Source organism: Neodiprion pinetum, chromosome 3 (assembly GCF_021155775.2).
Source record: "Neodiprion pinetum isolate iyNeoPine1 chromosome 3, iyNeoPine1.2, whole genome shotgun sequence".
Lineage (NCBI taxonomy): Eukaryota > Metazoa > Arthropoda > Insecta > Hymenoptera > Diprionidae > Neodiprion > Neodiprion pinetum.
In genome coordinates, this window is record NC_060234.1 from 42069131 (window position 1) to 42086273 (window position 17143).

A 17143-nucleotide genomic window follows, 5' to 3' on the forward strand; every position below is an offset into this window, starting at 1 on the left:
CTATTATTGGAAAAATTATATTTACCCAATCACGGATTATAATTCTTTTATTAATAACATACATAAAAATTTATCTGTTCTTATTTCTCTAGTGCTAAATTACTATAATTTCTTTTTCTTTTATCTACAATCATAAATAAGATCACTAAAAGTTTGTCTAACTGTACTGCATCGATCGAACGTAGAATCGGATCTAAAATATTACTATTTTACGATTTGACGTCCCTCAAATGATGCAACGTTACATTATTTTACACAAGTTTATGAATTTATTCATACGATATACATTTACTAATTGTTGACGGGTACACATCAAATATCGAGCTGTTGCGTTAACTTGAGTAGATTCTCGTTAAAACATTGTTCCACTGTGGAAATGTGCATTTTCAGGAGTTCTGTGATACGCAAATTTAGGTAAAATATCACGAATTTTGTAAGGTAGAATACAAAACAAAAAAAATAAAAACAAACAGAAACTCACTTGTACACTCAACACAATTTAAAAAGCATAATTTACTTTCATTTCGTTATGGTTGAAAAAAATCCGAAAATCACTGTTTAAAATTACAAATTTCATATACCTTATTACGTACAATCAGTACTCAGCTGAGTAAAAAATATTGAGATACCGAATGTATTTTGAACAACAGTGAAACCCGTAAACTCCTATTTATCTCGTCATTTTTACAAATCGTGTAAATACATACACATAATCACGTAAAGATGATATTTGATTTGGTCGGTCATAAGCTTAGTACCCTATTTGTGCCGGCTTTGAACTAGATACGCGATAGAAAAAACACATATTACATACATAATCACCAAGTGACTAAATGAGTCAGCAAGAAATTACAATCATACAGTAAACTGGCTGTAAAAAATGCGTTTTTCATATACCTAATTATGGAATGATGCCGCAGAGGTAGAAAACAGACTCAATACCTTTTTTGTAATAGATACGTATAACTATATGCCACACTCATTTTTTACGCATTTCTACTTTATTCTATCATAGCAATACTAATATTGGTATGGCAGTCTGTCTTAGGATGAAATTTTTTTCTCACATTTCCTTTTTTTGTTCTTACGTACAGTAAAGGAACTCAAATACTTCAAATAATCATCACGAAAAACGATAATCATATCCAAAGTTCAGTTGATCATCAGGTCTTGGCAGTCTATTAAATACAGCAGTGTTCTTAAAAAAATTAATCACAGTAATTTCACCATCCCCAGGCTAACAACTGAACCTATTGTTAACCCTGCGCCCAAAAAGGCACCCATCATTGCAGAGGCAACTTCTTTTTCCTCGGGTTCGACGACGCTGTGACAAACCGAAAACAAAATATAAGATAACAAAGTTTGTGTTTTTGAACATCGCATTTCAACAGTAAATGAATTCTCCTGTACTTACAGCGGCGTTAATATCAGAACAATGTTGCAAAGGTAACCGTTGGTGAAGGCAAAGCACATGGTTATCAGGATGTAATCGATGTCGTCAGTTATGTAAACGGGAAGGTGATGTCTGGGATGTGCATTGCACACCATAATCGCTGGTACGAAAAGAGCTCGTATGATGCTCAGGAAAATCACTACCCATGGCTTGTTCTTTGGCTAGGCGAAAATAAAAAACAACACAAATTACTTGAAGTGTTTCCAGTAGATACACAACAAGAAAAAAACAGTATAACTCTTGTTATGAGGCGATTAAAGAGGCATAGAAGCCGAATCGAGATTTATAATTTGAAAAATATATAATATGCATCAAACGTGAAATTTTATATCCTTACTATACGTAGACAATATCACATTTACCCATTCTAAAATTCCTGCCAATATTCTCCCTGCGTAGTCGCCTATACTGAATAAAAGGTAGGCAACTACTGGGATGAAGTATATATCTGAAACGAAACAAGATATATAGTATTGCAGTATTAAAAATGATACCGAGGTGAACCAGACGCAAGGAAATGATTGGAAGAGTGATTTACCATTCCATGCATGACCTTGTCCTTTATTTTGACTGTCTACGAGTACAGTAACTGCAGGATAAACAGATATGGTAACTAAGAATGTAATCGCTTCGCTTAGACCGTAATGCCAGATCTTTTTGAAAATCTTGAAGTAAGATATCGCTCCCTCGTCATAACCGACATCCTGGGAATTTCCACCAGCAATATGGTTATCTCTGTCAGATGCGATTAACGACTCTGAAGGTTCTTTAAGCATGTGGTACTTGAAAAACACCTGTGAAAATATGTCAATGAATCACATATCGCTAATGGAATATGAGTCGATAAAAATTTTCCAACAAGTATTCACTGCATGATGATTCATGAGGTGTGCAATATAACTTCAGAATGCAGAAGGGCTTGCTGCATTAATTATAGGTATATCCTTATGAGTGATATAGACATCTACAGCAGGTGAAAATATATCAACTGATCTTTTAGAGAAAAAATATATGGATATTATCTGCTCGTCACAGTTCTGACGGCTGCAGAATACTAGAGTTGAACTGATTGCATAACATCTGGTACGAGGATTTACATGCGTACTACATCAATCAAAGAGGAAGAGTATATATAAAATACACGGATAATCAAAAACCGCTTATCGTATTATAACTCTGAAACAGCTGCTAATCGTCGGTATTATTTCGTATAAAATGATTCCAACACGCGAAATACCACTTGCATGAATAATACAATTTTACAATTGACGCAATTGTATTATTGAAAGATTTCGCGAATAACATATTCAATAAGGTGATACAAAATGTTTTCCATCCTCTAGACGTTATCTGAATCTATTTTATACGTTGTTTAATTCCTGTTTTGCAAATTGAATCCGTACTTCGCCAGTTTGAATAATTAATCAAACGAATGATAATGAAATTTTTTCTTACTGCTTTCTCAAGGATCATGTAAGCAACTAAGGAGAGAAACAGCATCGCATCTCCTATGATGAAGTACACCAGACCCGAGAGAACGGGACTGGCGCCTATCCAGAGGGAACCGATTTCGGCGAGAGCTGTGAAAATTCCGCCTAAAGCTTGGCCACCCATCATCGCCGTTATGTAGCCAGACGAAAATCGCCCTGCTATCCCCATTAAACTTCCTCCGAAAATAGCGCAGGAAGCTGAAAATTGAACGATACATTCTTCTACAATAATTTATGTGATTGTGAACTAATCCTTATTATCTAAAAATGAATCATACTTGATTATGAGCCGCTTTATTTCCTTGGCAAAATTTTTCTAAAGATAAACGTAAATTGCACGACATTAGAATCTTCAAATTTGCAAAAATTTTGTTTGATTATCACAATCATACGTACCATTGATAGCTGCAACGGTTGTTAACGTGATTATGAAGAATAAATTCTGCCCTGTAATTAAAACGATTTAACATTATTAAACACGATAAATTGAGAATACTAAATAACGTAAGTATTTCACTACAATTCAGATGCAAAGAATATTTATTTCGGAAAAACGCGCCAATCTTTTCGAACTCGAAACATAAACACGTGAAACACTCTGTTATTGTTACACTTAGATGATTAATTGTCACGCGATTACAATAACTATAATATAATAAACAGCACTCACATTCATCTGTGTTGACCTTGATAAGTGCGGTTGTTATGAGAAACAACAGGAACACTATGAACTGAGAACCGACCATCCGCATCCTCAGAGACATTCTGCGAATAAAATATTTCAGGATTAATAAATTTAATGTTTTTTCCGTGGATTAGGAGGTTTTATTCCCTCGTTTCGTGCAAAGTATTTTTTCTTCTCGCTTCAAGAGGCGACCAATATCCGTATTATTTCAATCTTTCTCTAACACGTGAACTTCTCATTTACTTTTTGCTTATGAACGTGTTGACCACCAGGAAAAGCGTATTTGGTATCGCGCTAGCCACGCTGAGATAGGATGTGAAACTCGCCTGGAGGTCATTTCTCTTCTCTAAATTTTCGGTGTGAGTGTAATTATGCCTCCCGGTATTGTTTACATGGATTTCTCTGAACTTGTACATCCAGTACTGAAATATAAACAAAAACGCTTTTGATTAATTAAATTAGGATATGGCCTCCTTGTTTATACCCATCAATTGTATCCTGATACGTCTAACGCCTTCGAAAATTGATAGTGAGATCCCACAGTGACAAGTCCAGATAAGAACATTCATCGTCTTGACCATGGCTTTGTACGATAATGTCTGCAGCGTACGCAATTGATGTATAAGCTTAATCATCGCGGGACCAAGTTGCAATGATAAACAGTAGCTGATTGAATTGCGACTGGTAGGTCATAATTCAATAAACTTTGCTATTTCAAACTTATTTTACCTTATAGAAAAGGGTAGAAAAATAAAGTATAGATACGTTCGTATGTCGTGTATGTGTCATCAAAATTAAATTACTCACATCATTGGCAGTGACGAAAAAACTCCACGGTATCAGTGTGTTCATTCCGAGGAAGTAAAAAATTATATACGCCAACTTGTATCTGTAAAATAAGAAGCAATAACGCGGATAAATTACGCGTACTTTGGTTTATTGGATTATGCGCAATCGCATAACTAGGTCATTACAACCCATTCTGTTATTACTTGTAATTTCTTCAGTGATATCATCTCGCGACTAGAGAAAGATCAATATGAATTCTTAACGTATACATAAATACGTTATAGAAAATTTCGTGATATAATTTGAAAGTGAAATTTTTCAACTGCTGTCACTGCAGGTTTCAAATATCTACCGATTGGCTGTAGCCGTATGACGTCACCCGCTGTAGTGATGCCATCTTTATAGCCTTCGAATGAAATTATAATAACGACGATTCATAAGCATGCAATTGCGAAAATAGCGCCAGAATTCAAGCTTGCAAAAGCTGTCATATTTTTCCCAGAATACGTTTCGAATTTGCAATAATCTTTTGAAAAATCAACGAAACTTAATAATGTTTAATTTTCCGAAATTGAATTGAAATTTGCCAACGTCTAGAAATGCTTTTTTAAAATCAGAAATAAACCCGCGCCTGTGAATCAGATTCAACTGAAAAATTTGGTATAAGGGGACAGTTGTCCGTACAACGAATTAATTAACACGGGGAAACATGATATAACTCTAAAGTCAGTGTCAGTTAATATTTCCACACAATGATCCGTTGTATCAGAGCCGAGCTGAATTCTAAGATTATACGCGAAGCTGCTGTGATACTTAATAAAAGTATGAATATCAGAGCTGTGCAATGAGATTGTTTTGAATATGCATTGAACCATTGAATTTTTGCACCGAAATTTAAAATGACAGTTGTGATATTTCAGCCCACCACATCGCAATACATATGTAATAACATTCGATACAATTCACAGAAGCCTTTGCGAATTCAGAACATAACAATAAAAAGGAGTTGTAAGGAAACGATATGCAGAAAGCAATGTGAAATTTTTGTTTCTTCAGCGAGCTGAAGCAAGTCCAGCACTCGTATGACGTGATAATTTCGGCGGAAATTATCTTTGCCGTTTCTTTTTTTTTTTTGTCTATGTACGCTCCACTGAAGATGTCAAACTTTTATCATTCGGTGTTGTGGTTTCGGAAATTACACGCGAATACAATCAAATAATCAGAAAATCATCTTCCAATGTTATTTCAATGTGTTTATCGGTTTAAGTCCGATAAACTAGCCTAGAAGCCATATGAGTTCTGAATTAGTGCAGTAAACAGACGAAAAATGATATTTTTGTATACGCAAATACAGCAGCAAGTCCTTAGTTAAGGTCATTAAATAAACCCCTATATATTATATGAAAGCTAGTATATCCATACAGCTATTATCAGGGCCTTGAATACAGAGCGTAAAAGTAAAATCTGCAAATTTTCGGGGAAAATTTCCCTCGTTGGTACGATACAAGCTCATATAATCAAGTAAGTGTGATTACTTGTCCAAAGGTTCATGTGGCTTCAAAAGCGGTTTTTCATCCCTTATGACGACACTAGGGTCGTCAACTTCGGTCAGATCATCTTCGAATTCGCTATCGCTAACTCCCGCCAGCAAGGGACGCCTGTTGATTGAATATGACATCGCGTGCTTGCGACGGTATAATCTGAAAGAAACAAGCATTTCGGCCATACACCACAAGTATACCGTAATATAATTAGCTGTGGGTAATCACGATAACGAGCGGATAAATAAACGGACCGAACGTGAACTCGTTCCTAATAACAATCGTAGGTGATGGGAGAAAATCGGTGGTCTATAGATGCGTCAGAAGATATGAGGCTGAAGTTAGTAACGTTAGCGTAACGAAACGTTGGGGGAGAGAGAAAATTACTATTTTGCAATTTTATAGTGACTTTGAAGTGGCCAAGCTTTGAAAATATGAATAATCGCTTTACGCTACTATAATTTACTGCATTTCAGATTCCTACGGAACGAGAATCAGTATAATAACGTTACTAACTTAAGTTACTTAAGCCACATATCGGAAAAGCCGCGGTTTGAAGTCAATTGAGAAACAAATTATGCAAGTACAACAAGCGGTAATTACCGTTTGTCTAGCAAGTAAGAAAAAAAGGTAACGAGACCTTGAATAATTGGTTAGGACAAAAGGAAGGCGACAATGAAAGGAAAAAACTATAAAACCTATAACACAATGCGAGAATAACAAATCAATGCCGCAGAGGTGCATCAGCTCCAAAGCAAATTCCTCGCTCCCGCGTGAATAAATTGAAACGAAAATTGTCAGTTACAGGAATGAATTTGAAAAAAATAATCAAAGGAGATGGGGATTTACCTGAGATAATATTCCTTAACCGGAGAACCAATTAAAACTTACGTAATTTCAAGTAGCGATATGTAGTTTCTTTGTTTTTTAAACACAAGTATAAAAAAAAGGAAAAAAAAGAATTAAATAAATAAACGATGCTCGGACAAAACTAAGACCCGTGAAAAATTTCCCCAATCGTCAAATGCTTGTTACCGTTCCAATTCTACATTAATGTTTCACTTGTACACACGCGCCTGCCCCTATCCACGTCATGAAATGACAGCGTCAGCCGTCAGACTACCTTCGAATTCGACCATGCCTGCTGTCTTTTGTACTTATGTACACTCTACAGTTGTCAGACCGAGCGAGACTTGTCACTGCAATAACAAACGACGAATGACTACCGAGCCACCGTAGATTGCTCGTGGACGAGTGAAAGGGCGTTGAATTGATATTGAGCGATAACAAGACCTCGGAGATTAAGTGGAAATCCGTCAGCTGGCTAGCAGACGAACTTTACCAGCCTCCGCTTTATTGTTACTGCTCTCGCTATCCCGTTGAACCCGAATTTCCGTACTTTCTGCTCGAAGAAAGATTATTTACTGTATCTAGTGGCGTAGCTCGACGTTTTACAGCTCTGCGCAAGATGGCGTAGCCTCAGCGCTTTTCCGTCAAATGTTCAAAACTAAGAGCGACGCCACTGCGCAAAGAATATTAACGTTACAGTAATTGTCCATATGTTTTGGACTTCCCGCTCACGAAGCATTGTGTTCGTCAAATGAGAACTGATTGATTAACCTTTGAATAATATCACTGTAAACGAGAGAATTTCCGCACCTGAAATGCAGTTTTTTGCACCTTGTATCATTGAGTACGCGTCCTATTTTTGTAGCGTATGATAATGCACTTTCTTGCTGTAGCGAGGTTTAGATACGGTAGGTACTGTTTTTCTTTCTGGTTTGCATCCGTGCTGTTGCGTCATGTCGTTGCACGTTTTTGTCACAGATAGCACTACTTCGTAACGTGGAATATGAGATTACGAATAAGAACGGACGCGAATTAATTCTCTTCAATCCTCAGGGAAGAGAAAAAGAAATGGCGACCCCTTCATCGATATGCTGAAATAAATCGACTAATTAAAAATTTGAAGATGAATCGAGATGAATCAATATCACGATTTTTGCGAATAATCAGCCGCGTTGACTGAAGATATATCGCCTTCTGCATTCTTTCTTGCACCCGCAACCCAATCTTGCAACTGGTCGGTATGTAGAGGCAACAGGAATCGATGTTACCACCACTAACCGCGTGTTCCCAAACAATGCGATGTCGAATATTATTATGGATATGGAATGACGAACGGGAACAGACTGAAATAACCTCGTAAGAACGCCGTATACTTTTTGACCAAGCAAATTCATTTGACAATGAGTCAAATTCAGAAATGTTAATGCAACTCCATCATATAGACAAAAATAATGTCATCTGAATATACGCGCAATAAACATACACCTGACCCACTGTAAATATGGTTAAAAATCGTTTCTTCATGCAAACGATAGGAGAAATAGTCCCCAGAAGATTGAAAATGAAAGTGTACGATCTTGGGATCGAATAAAGCTATCAGACGAAGCTGAATATTTAAACGAATGAGATCAAAATTAACACCATTTAGTTAGTTGAAATTTTAGTAAAACGTACTGCACGTGCAAAATACTTGTCTCCTTCGGAGGATATGTTCATATTGAATAGAGGAAGAGTGCTCCCGTGACAGAATGGCGAAAATCGAACTGTATCGGGCTATTCTTTAGTTTTAAAATTTTAAATTGCATGAGTTTAAGTAGAGGTTTGAGTAATACACGGAGTGCACGTTTCTGATGTTTCTCAGATTTTGTGCATAGTTCTGAGAGCAAAAACATGTTTCCAACAATCAGTGGCAATAGCTAGCGTTGATAATTTTTCTCAAAGTTGAGCAAAGAATCGTTGAACGCAAAAGACTCTAAGTTTCCGAAAGATTTTGCAGCCGGCTTCTACTTTTTTTGATACATGTATCAAATTCCAAAGCCACATGCCTGTACTTTCTTTAAGGTATTTTTGGTCACATTTCCAATAAGTTGTATTACTGAAAGACAGCGTTAACAGCTTATCAAAATATGAAATAAATCCGCAAGACTTTTATCCTTCATTCTGGTTAATTTGTAACGAACCGCATGATAGATTCGTTTTCATCATTCATTTTCATATGTATTCAAGAACTTGCAAACTAATTTTTCTTAATTACACCCAATTGCCGTGTCCAAATTTTTGGAAAACTCTTAAAATAGGCCTTCGACATATATTCAACGTACTTCTAGCAAAGAAAAAGATTTTTCAGAAATTTTCGGTTAGTTTCAGCACTTGAGACATTGAATTTTTTGAATTCATAATTTCAAAAATTCTCACTAAGCAAAAAAAAACTTCTCCACAGGAAAATTCCTGAAACAATTAGAATTGAAAATGAATAAGTTCAAAATTTTCTCAAAATATTTGCAGCTCAAAGTTGATTACGTAAAAAATTATGAAAAAATAAATTGAGCATCTTAGAGATGCGTCTGATATTTTCAGGTAAATATAAACGATACAGATTCATGTATTTGATTGACATTTATTTTTTCGTCGCATAATTTCGGCATACATAATATTTCTTGTACGGGATTTTCTCAACTTTACAGTTTCTCGATGAAAACGGTACGTTTTGCACGCGATAGTTGTTGGTTATGATGAACTTCTCTTACCGACATAGTCAGCTTAGTATTAATATAATTATTTTATAAAAGTTATAATTAGTATCCCGACAGAAGGCAACGAAACAACGACAAGAACAGAAATTAGCTAGCTGTGTAATACATAAAATGTATTGTACGTAGTACGTAGACATGTCGCTGTCAACTCTTAATAACGCCGAAGTGGCTATGACGCGATAAGAAAATTGTGTAATATTCTAAACTACAGAAAGAAACTACTGTATTGTGGTATATTACTACATATATTACAAGCTTAAAGATAAAATCAAGAACAAGCTACTGCTGTCGGTTTCCAGAGTAGCTGCAGGTGGGGGAAGACCCGATAAAATGCAGATGAAGAAAAACAAAAGAATGGTGATCATCAGTTAACTTATTAGGCGTAACAATTGCCAAATGGCCAACTCTAAATAGGCGAGCGTTGTTACAATTACGCAGTGTTGAATAGATCGATTCATCAAAGTAATAAAAAGCGAAAATTTTCCGAATAATGAACAAACCGGAATTGTACGTAAAAGCTAATAACCCACAGCGGAACGATGCTGATGATATTTCTGATGAGTTCGAGGAGGTTATTAGAAAAATGTCCGGACGTTGCCTGGACATTGGATCTGGACCTGGAGACGTGGTGATGGATTTCATATTGCCAAAGCTGAACCCGAATGCTACCATTGTCTGTGAGTTTGTTGCCGCCTGTATAAATTGTGCGAGAACAGTTGCAGGGGGATTAAAGTTAACGTAAAAATGCGACACAGGTTCAGACATTTCCGAGGCCGTGGTGAAGTTTGGAAAGGATACGTACAGGGGAAACAGTCGGGTGAATTTCGTCAAACTGGACATCCAGACTCCGAATTTACCGAGGAATCTAGTCGGACAATTTGATCATGTCACTTCGTTCTACTGTTTACATTGGTGCCAGGATATGCGGTAAGAGCTTCTCCTCTTTTGAAATCAATCAGAATTTGTTCAATCGATTATACCACGTATCTTATTTTATTTTGTACAAGATACTCCTGGCTGGTGAAAAATTCTCAGTCACATACATCTGTTTACAGGCAAGTGTTTGACAACATTTATAACTTACTTCAACCCGGTGGAACTTCGCTTTTAGTATTTGCGGCTAATCACCCTAGCCTGGATGCTTACAAGGTCTTGGCAGCCACGACTTGTTACAAGCCCTACATGACGGTATAAATGCGCAAACTAAGTATATTTTCGACTAAAAGCTAATTTCATTTCATTTTCACTGAGTTTTCGAAATTTTGAACAGGACGCAGACCGTTACATCCCGTTTTATCAGCACACTGACCAGCAACGCAAAACTCTGAAGACCTTACTAAAAGAAGTTGGATTTGAAGTTTGCCATTGCAGCCGCAGAGAGAAAAGTTACGTTTTCGATAAACTGGAGGAATTAAGCCGTGAGATATCTTCTTCCTTTTTATAGCACGCAATTATGCATAAATTATCTGCGACAATATTACGTGAAATTGCGTAAATAGTAGGGGAATTTAGTAAGCAGAGTTTACTGTTCCAGAATACATGCTCGCTGTGGATTCGTTCATAGACAGAATGCCGATGGATCTAAGAGATGAGTACAAAAAAGATTTGGTCAAAGAAGTTGCGAGACAACAATTTATATTCAACCAGAATCCAAGTAACGAAGATATCTACAGTGTATTGTCTATATATTATTTGTTCGTAGTTTACATAAGAAAGCCTTTGTAAGAACGATATTATCACTAGAGATTATAATGAAACCAGAATCAATTATCTCAAGCATGGAAGAATACACATTGTAAAATATAATCGCACATACCTATAACTACGAAATAATAATGTTTCGATCCCAACGAAATATCAATTTACTCAGTTTTGAACTCTGATCATCTCCTAATGAATACGACAAGGAATGTTTCCTTGAATTTAATAAATCAGTACTCTCAATGCAGCGAATAAAGATCGTGTTCGCGCCTAGTGAGCTAGGCTGAAACAGTACGAGGGCTGCTCCCTGAACCAAAGCCAATAGCATATTTTTCGACTGGCTCCAGTCAAGCACCTTCCACAAGATTATGCAGCTTAATCGAAGGGCTGTTTCCCATACTGTTAAGACCGTTTCTTATACCATTCCTATATTAGACTAGGAGAGCTCTCTTAGACTTATGACAAATTAAGTTAGGAACTAAGGTATTAATTCTTGTAGTATTCACCCTGTAAGAAATCAGATCTTGTCTCACCTTTGTGAGTCCTTTATCAATAAATTCACTATCATCGGCTGGTTTGCTCGGATTTTTACCTCTACACCGTGAGGGTTTTTACGTCCAATTACTATATTATTATTCGAACGTCGACTACTCATTCCCTTCCGAATTCCCCCTTTTCGTGGTGTAAATCAAAACAGATTAACTAAATGGTCTGCTGGAGAAGGAGTCATTGCTTGAGACAAAGGAGAAAGGAGGACGAAATCACATCAAATTATCAAAAACAAAAGCGGGGCCACTGCCCAAACAATATTACCTGCACAGTATTTATCCCTACGTGTTTTGAATTTTCGTTTCTGAAGTAGCGTGTGCATCGAATCAGAGCTGAATCATTGACCTTTGAATAATCGTACTTTAAACGAAATTATTTTTCTGCACTTACAGTTCATTCTTTTGCATCCTGCATGGCGTTATAATGAAATTTAGATAATGTGTATAGGTACTGGTGTTTGTTCAAGTTTGCGTCTACTACGCTACTGCGTTATTTCTGTGTCGTTTTTACTTTTTTCTTTATTGATTATGTATATTCAGAAGAATGGTTTAATGTTAAATGCGTGCTTCTTTCACAGAATGGACAGTGAGTTACTGGCTTACAAGTGGTTGTCTGTATCGTGTGATCAGTAACTTGGAGAACGACACAATTTCGTTGTAGGTACGTTTTTGTCACAGATAGCACCAATTCTTCTCGTATAACGCGAGATTTTGAATTCGAAACTGTGCAAATTAATGCCCTTCGATCCTCAGGGAAGAAAAGAAGAAATAATTTCCCTTAAACGATATGCTGAAACGAAGCAACCAATTCCAAATTTGAAATATTTTAGATTGAGATGAATCAAACTTCATCAAGATCTCAAGCCACTTTTCAAAGATTTCGAAATTAAACAAATCGAGGCGAATCAATGTCATAACTGCTGTAGATAATCAGCAGTAATTAAGCAAAGGTAATAAACAATTTAGTATCTCGACAGAAGGCAGCGAAACAACTACAAAAACGGAAAGTAGCCGATTATATAATACATAAAATGTATTTACACAGCAGGTACGATACATCAGTTTTTAAAGAATGAATACACGACAATATTGATGTTAAATATATGTGACAGCATATTATATTACTTCAAACACGTCGGTGTACGTCGCTGTCAACTGTTGATAACACCCAAATGACCCTGAAGCGATAACAAAATTGTGCAATTTTCCAATCGATAAAGAACTACAGGTATACAGGAGGACAGTGATTCCTAGATGGCTAATTTTGCGGCCGAGTCCATCACGTTCGCAATGTCGAATCAGCCGGCAGCAATCCATTTGAATTTTAAATTACATATTGGGTTCCGCTACGTTTACGAAGATATAGCCTATAATTTGCGGCTATAACGGAAGCGGAGCTTTAACGAAGGCGAAGGTGGATTAATTGATTAAAAAATATTTTAAAGCATTATATTTTCTTAAAAAATAAACTACAAGTCAACAGCAATGTCTTCTTCAATTATATCTAATTTACTAATTACCACACCAGGTAAACAAAATCATTAAGTTAGTTCAACAAATATCAAATTACATCCATTAATTATTGATTTAACAAGACATCAAATTTACAAAATTAAACCAGATCCACTGACAAGTTGTTCACTTGGTACCGAACCAGGAGGAAGCGCCAGATGAGCACAATCTTGTGTTCACTTTCCGCCACAATGGAGGATCCTCGGTCAGTTGGATAAATATAAATTTACTAATTATTTCCATATCGTAATCCGCGTTCTTCATCGCTGTTGTCTGTTGGTATGTTTGCCAGATTAGAGCGAATACCCGGCAGAAGTACAATTTGAAAGCTATAGTGCTTGATTCGTTTTCGATTATACCTCGATCTACTCTAGATTTCTGTATGTGTCGCATGTTACAAAACTTCCGTTACACCTCCGCGTGAAAAGTTGCGGAGGCGAATGGGATGCAGATCCAGAGGTTCAATTTCACGCGGAAGTTCCGCACCAGAGGCGAAGCTCCGTTACAATCCTGGTTCAGAAGTTCAGGAGGTAAATTTCAGCATTGTCGGAAATTCGTGACAAGTATTAAAAAGTTTTGATGAACGAATACGTAGCTTGTAACAAGCAGCTCTTATTTACTGCTTCCAGCTGTAAGGGGTTGAATACAGTTACCAGAAACTGCCAAGTCGCACAAATTCAAATCAACGTATCAGAGGGATAATAGACATACATACTATCTCAAAATGCAACCGTGAAAATCGTTCATTCATATAGAAATTGGTGAACAGTTTTTGAAATATACAAATGTCGTCATGTGAATCGAAGTATCTTTTTCGATTCGATTTTTGTCACCCTTTAGTTACTTGTTTAGTTTGTTACCTTCTAAACCAAATGTTGAAACTAATACAGCTGCGACCAAGGATGAAGGAGGAGAAAATGAATACATAAATTGAATATAATTTGGATGTATTCAAGGTGCCATAGAGTCTCGAACTGTATACAGAGTTGTTATGATACAAGGGTAGCTACTCTGACGACACTCATGTAACGATTGACCTCTTATTTCTTCAGCTCATTCTCACATCTCTATCACACACGCATACACAAAAGCTTACCAACTTTTATCTTGGTCTCAAAATTTTCGTTTCTCAACAAAAAATTGATGAGAAAAACACTAGTGTTTATGGCAACAGTAAAAATCAAACCGTGATTTCAAATTTGGTGAGAATAGTTTTTTTTCTGTACACTCTACACAATACTTGAAATTAAAGAAAATTGTTCCTCATATGTTTGTGCTGTCTGGGTTACATAGGCTTCATTCGCCGAAAATAAATAGTGATTAGACATAAATTATGATGTACTGCCAGTTCAGAGATAAATAAAAGACAAGCGACTGCGGATGTTTCCGTGACCGGAAGGGGGGTGAGATGTGGTATAAATGTACACAAATGAAAAAAACCAAAAAAAAAAAAAAATCAACACAGAAGAATGAAGACCATTAGTCAGCTTACAAAGCTTTCATATCGAGGTACGGCCTGCTATAGATAGGCGACCGTTGCTATACCGCGGTCTGAAATAGAACAATTTAATAGAGTCATATAAAGCAGAAAGTTTCGGAATCATGGATAGACCGGAATTGTACATAAAAGCTAATTTATCACAGCGGAACGACGCTAGTAATATTACCGCCGAGTTCAGGGAGGAACTTAAACAAATGTCTGGACGTTGCCTGGATATTGGATCTGGACCTGGAGATGTGGTGATGGATTTCATATTGCCAAGGATCAACCCGAATGCTACCATTGTCTGTGAGTTTGTTGCCGCCTGTATAAACTGTGCGATAACAGTTGCAGGGGGATTAAAGTTAACGTAAAAATGCGACACAGGTTCAGACATTTCTGAGGCCATGGTGAAGTATGGAACGGATAAGTACGGGGGAAACAACCGGATGACTTACATCAAACTGGACATCCAGACTCCGAATTTACCGAGCAATCTAGTCCAACAATTTAATCATATCACCTCGTTTTACTGTTTACATTGGTGCCAGAATATGCGGTGAGAGTTTCTCCCTCCTCGACATAAATTAGAATTTATTCAATCGATTACATCACGTATCTAATTTTGTTGTACAAGATATTCCTAAGTTCGGTGAAAAGCTCTCAGTTACATAAATCTGTTTACAGGAAAGTTTTTGAAAACATTTTCAACTTGCTTCAACCCGGCGGAACTTGTCTTTTACTGTTTGTGGCCAATGATGCCAGCACGAATGCTTACAAAACCTTGGCAGCCATGCCGCGTTACAAGCCATACATGACGGTATAAATGATCCACTATATTTTCACCTAGAAGCTAATTTCACATCATTTTCACTGAGTTTTTGTGATTTTGAACAGGACGCAGACAGTTACATCCCGTTTTACCAGCACCCTGACCGGCAAGACAAAACTCCGAAGATATTACTACAAGAAATTGGGTTCGAAGTCTGCCATTGCAGCCGCAGACAGAAAAGTTACGTTTTCGATAAACCGGAGGCATTAAGCGGTAAGATATTTTCTTCCTTTATATAAATATAACACGATATATTACAATATTATGCATAAATTATTTGTGACAATATTGCGTGAATATAAATAGTAGGGAAATTTCGTAATACAAGTTTACTGTTTCAGATTTCGTGCTCTCTGGGAATCCGTTCGTAGAACGAATGCCGATGCATCTAAGAGATGATTACAAGAAAGATTTGGTCAAGGAAGTTGCGAAACATCAAATTATATTCAGCCAGGATCCGAATAACAGAGATCTCTACAGTGTATTATATATATATTATTTATTCGTAGTTTACATGAAAAAGCCTTTTTAACAACGACATTATCACCATAAAGTAAAGTATAAAATTACCGTGAAGAAAGCTTATAATGAAACAAGAATCAATTATCTGAAACACAAAAAAATACAATTTGTAAAGTATAATCGTACATACCTATAACTGTGAAATAAAAGTGTGTCTATTCTAAGGAAATATTAATTTACGTAGTTTTGAGCAGGTTATCTTGATTACTATAAAAATAAGGTACTATTTGTAACAATCAATCATTTTCAAAGTATCAACGCAGTAAACATTTTTTCTCCTAAGATCTTCTTGTTTTCCAATGGAACCAAGAAGAATGACTTCGTACAAAGAACCGTAGCTGAAGCAGAATAAAATACACTTAACGAAATGACGATGTACAATATGTACAAATGCACTGAACGGAACATTTCAATCTCACGAATACATTTATTTGGTCGATGGCGCACTAAATTTTTGAAAAGTTGGCATGCCACCCCCTTTTTTTTAAATGAAGCGCGTCAAAAAAGAAAGCCGCACGACTAATTTACGAATAATTAACGGCAAATTATGCAATAGTCTGAATTCACATTCTCGACGATTGGCGTGTCAAGGTCATATACCTCAATCTCATTCAATCTTTTGATTATTCAACCGCTGTTCGTGTATTAATTAGCGAATGTAAATTAATTAAGAACACACTGATTAAATCATCTGTGTGAATCTGAGCACGACCATGTGGATTCCGGAGCGTTCGTTGATCACGTGACTCCCTTTACGCTGCACGAATTGAATGACGAACTGAGTAACCTCGCGGGCTGCGCTCATTCAAATTCAAATGCATCGAATTACCATCAGAGCACAACCGAAGAGTATGGAACGAATTTTGTGAGAAAAAAATTCGTTAAAATACGAAGCAAATCGAAAACTTTGTTTTCATTCAAAATACCAATGAACATGTCTTCAGTCAACGCCAAAGAACACAGGATTCAAACAATAATAATGTAACCG

General features: G+C 36.5%; 3 protein-coding genes across 7 annotated transcripts; 2 read left to right on the top strand and 1 right to left on the bottom strand.

Annotated features, from left to right (window-relative positions):
* Positions 1 to 70: 70 nt before the first annotated feature.
* On the bottom strand, positions 71 to 7775 carry Ent1 (Equilibrative nucleoside transporter 1). 5 transcript variants are annotated; one of them, XM_046618517.2, is made up of 11 exons: positions 7618 to 7775; positions 5953 to 6117; positions 4436 to 4517; positions 3872 to 4050; positions 3614 to 3708; positions 3340 to 3390; positions 2909 to 3141; positions 1992 to 2247; positions 1816 to 1901; positions 1415 to 1614; positions 71 to 1324 (listed from the first exon to the last, which is right to left on the bottom strand). In XM_046618517.2, the coding sequence occupies exons 2-11, from the start codon at positions 6093 to 6095 to the stop codon at positions 1213 to 1215; spliced, it is 1437 nt and encodes a 478-aa protein (XP_046474473.1). In that variant the 5' UTR covers positions 6096 to 6117; positions 7618 to 7775; the 3' UTR covers positions 71 to 1212. The 5 variants fall into 5 exon arrangements, with proteins under 5 accessions (XP_046474473.1, XP_046474474.1, XP_046474472.1 ...); XM_046618518.2 differs by lacking the exon at positions 7618 to 7775 and adding an exon at positions 7082 to 7430; XM_046618516.2 differs by lacking the exon at positions 7618 to 7775 and adding an exon at positions 6850 to 7429.
* Positions 7776 to 7919: 144 nt separating this feature from the next.
* LOC124215099 (juvenile hormone acid O-methyltransferase-like) lies at positions 7920 to 11608 on the top strand. Its single transcript, XM_046618070.2, has 6 exons — positions 7920 to 8163; positions 9860 to 10237; positions 10316 to 10487; positions 10616 to 10748; positions 10831 to 10978; positions 11095 to 11608. The coding sequence occupies exons 2-6, from the start codon at positions 10051 to 10053 to the stop codon at positions 11283 to 11285; spliced, it is 831 nt and encodes a 276-aa protein (XP_046474026.1). The 5' UTR covers positions 7920 to 8163; positions 9860 to 10050; the 3' UTR covers positions 11286 to 11608.
* Positions 11609 to 14812: 3204 nt separating this feature from the next.
* On the top strand, positions 14813 to 16523 carry LOC124215096 (juvenile hormone acid O-methyltransferase-like). The gene is made up of 5 exons (XM_046618064.2): positions 14813 to 15110; positions 15189 to 15360; positions 15489 to 15621; positions 15699 to 15846; positions 15975 to 16523. The coding sequence occupies exons 1-5, from the start codon at positions 14924 to 14926 to the stop codon at positions 16163 to 16165; spliced, it is 831 nt and encodes a 276-aa protein (XP_046474020.1). The 5' UTR covers positions 14813 to 14923; the 3' UTR covers positions 16166 to 16523.
* Positions 16524 to 17143: the final 620 nt, after the last annotated feature.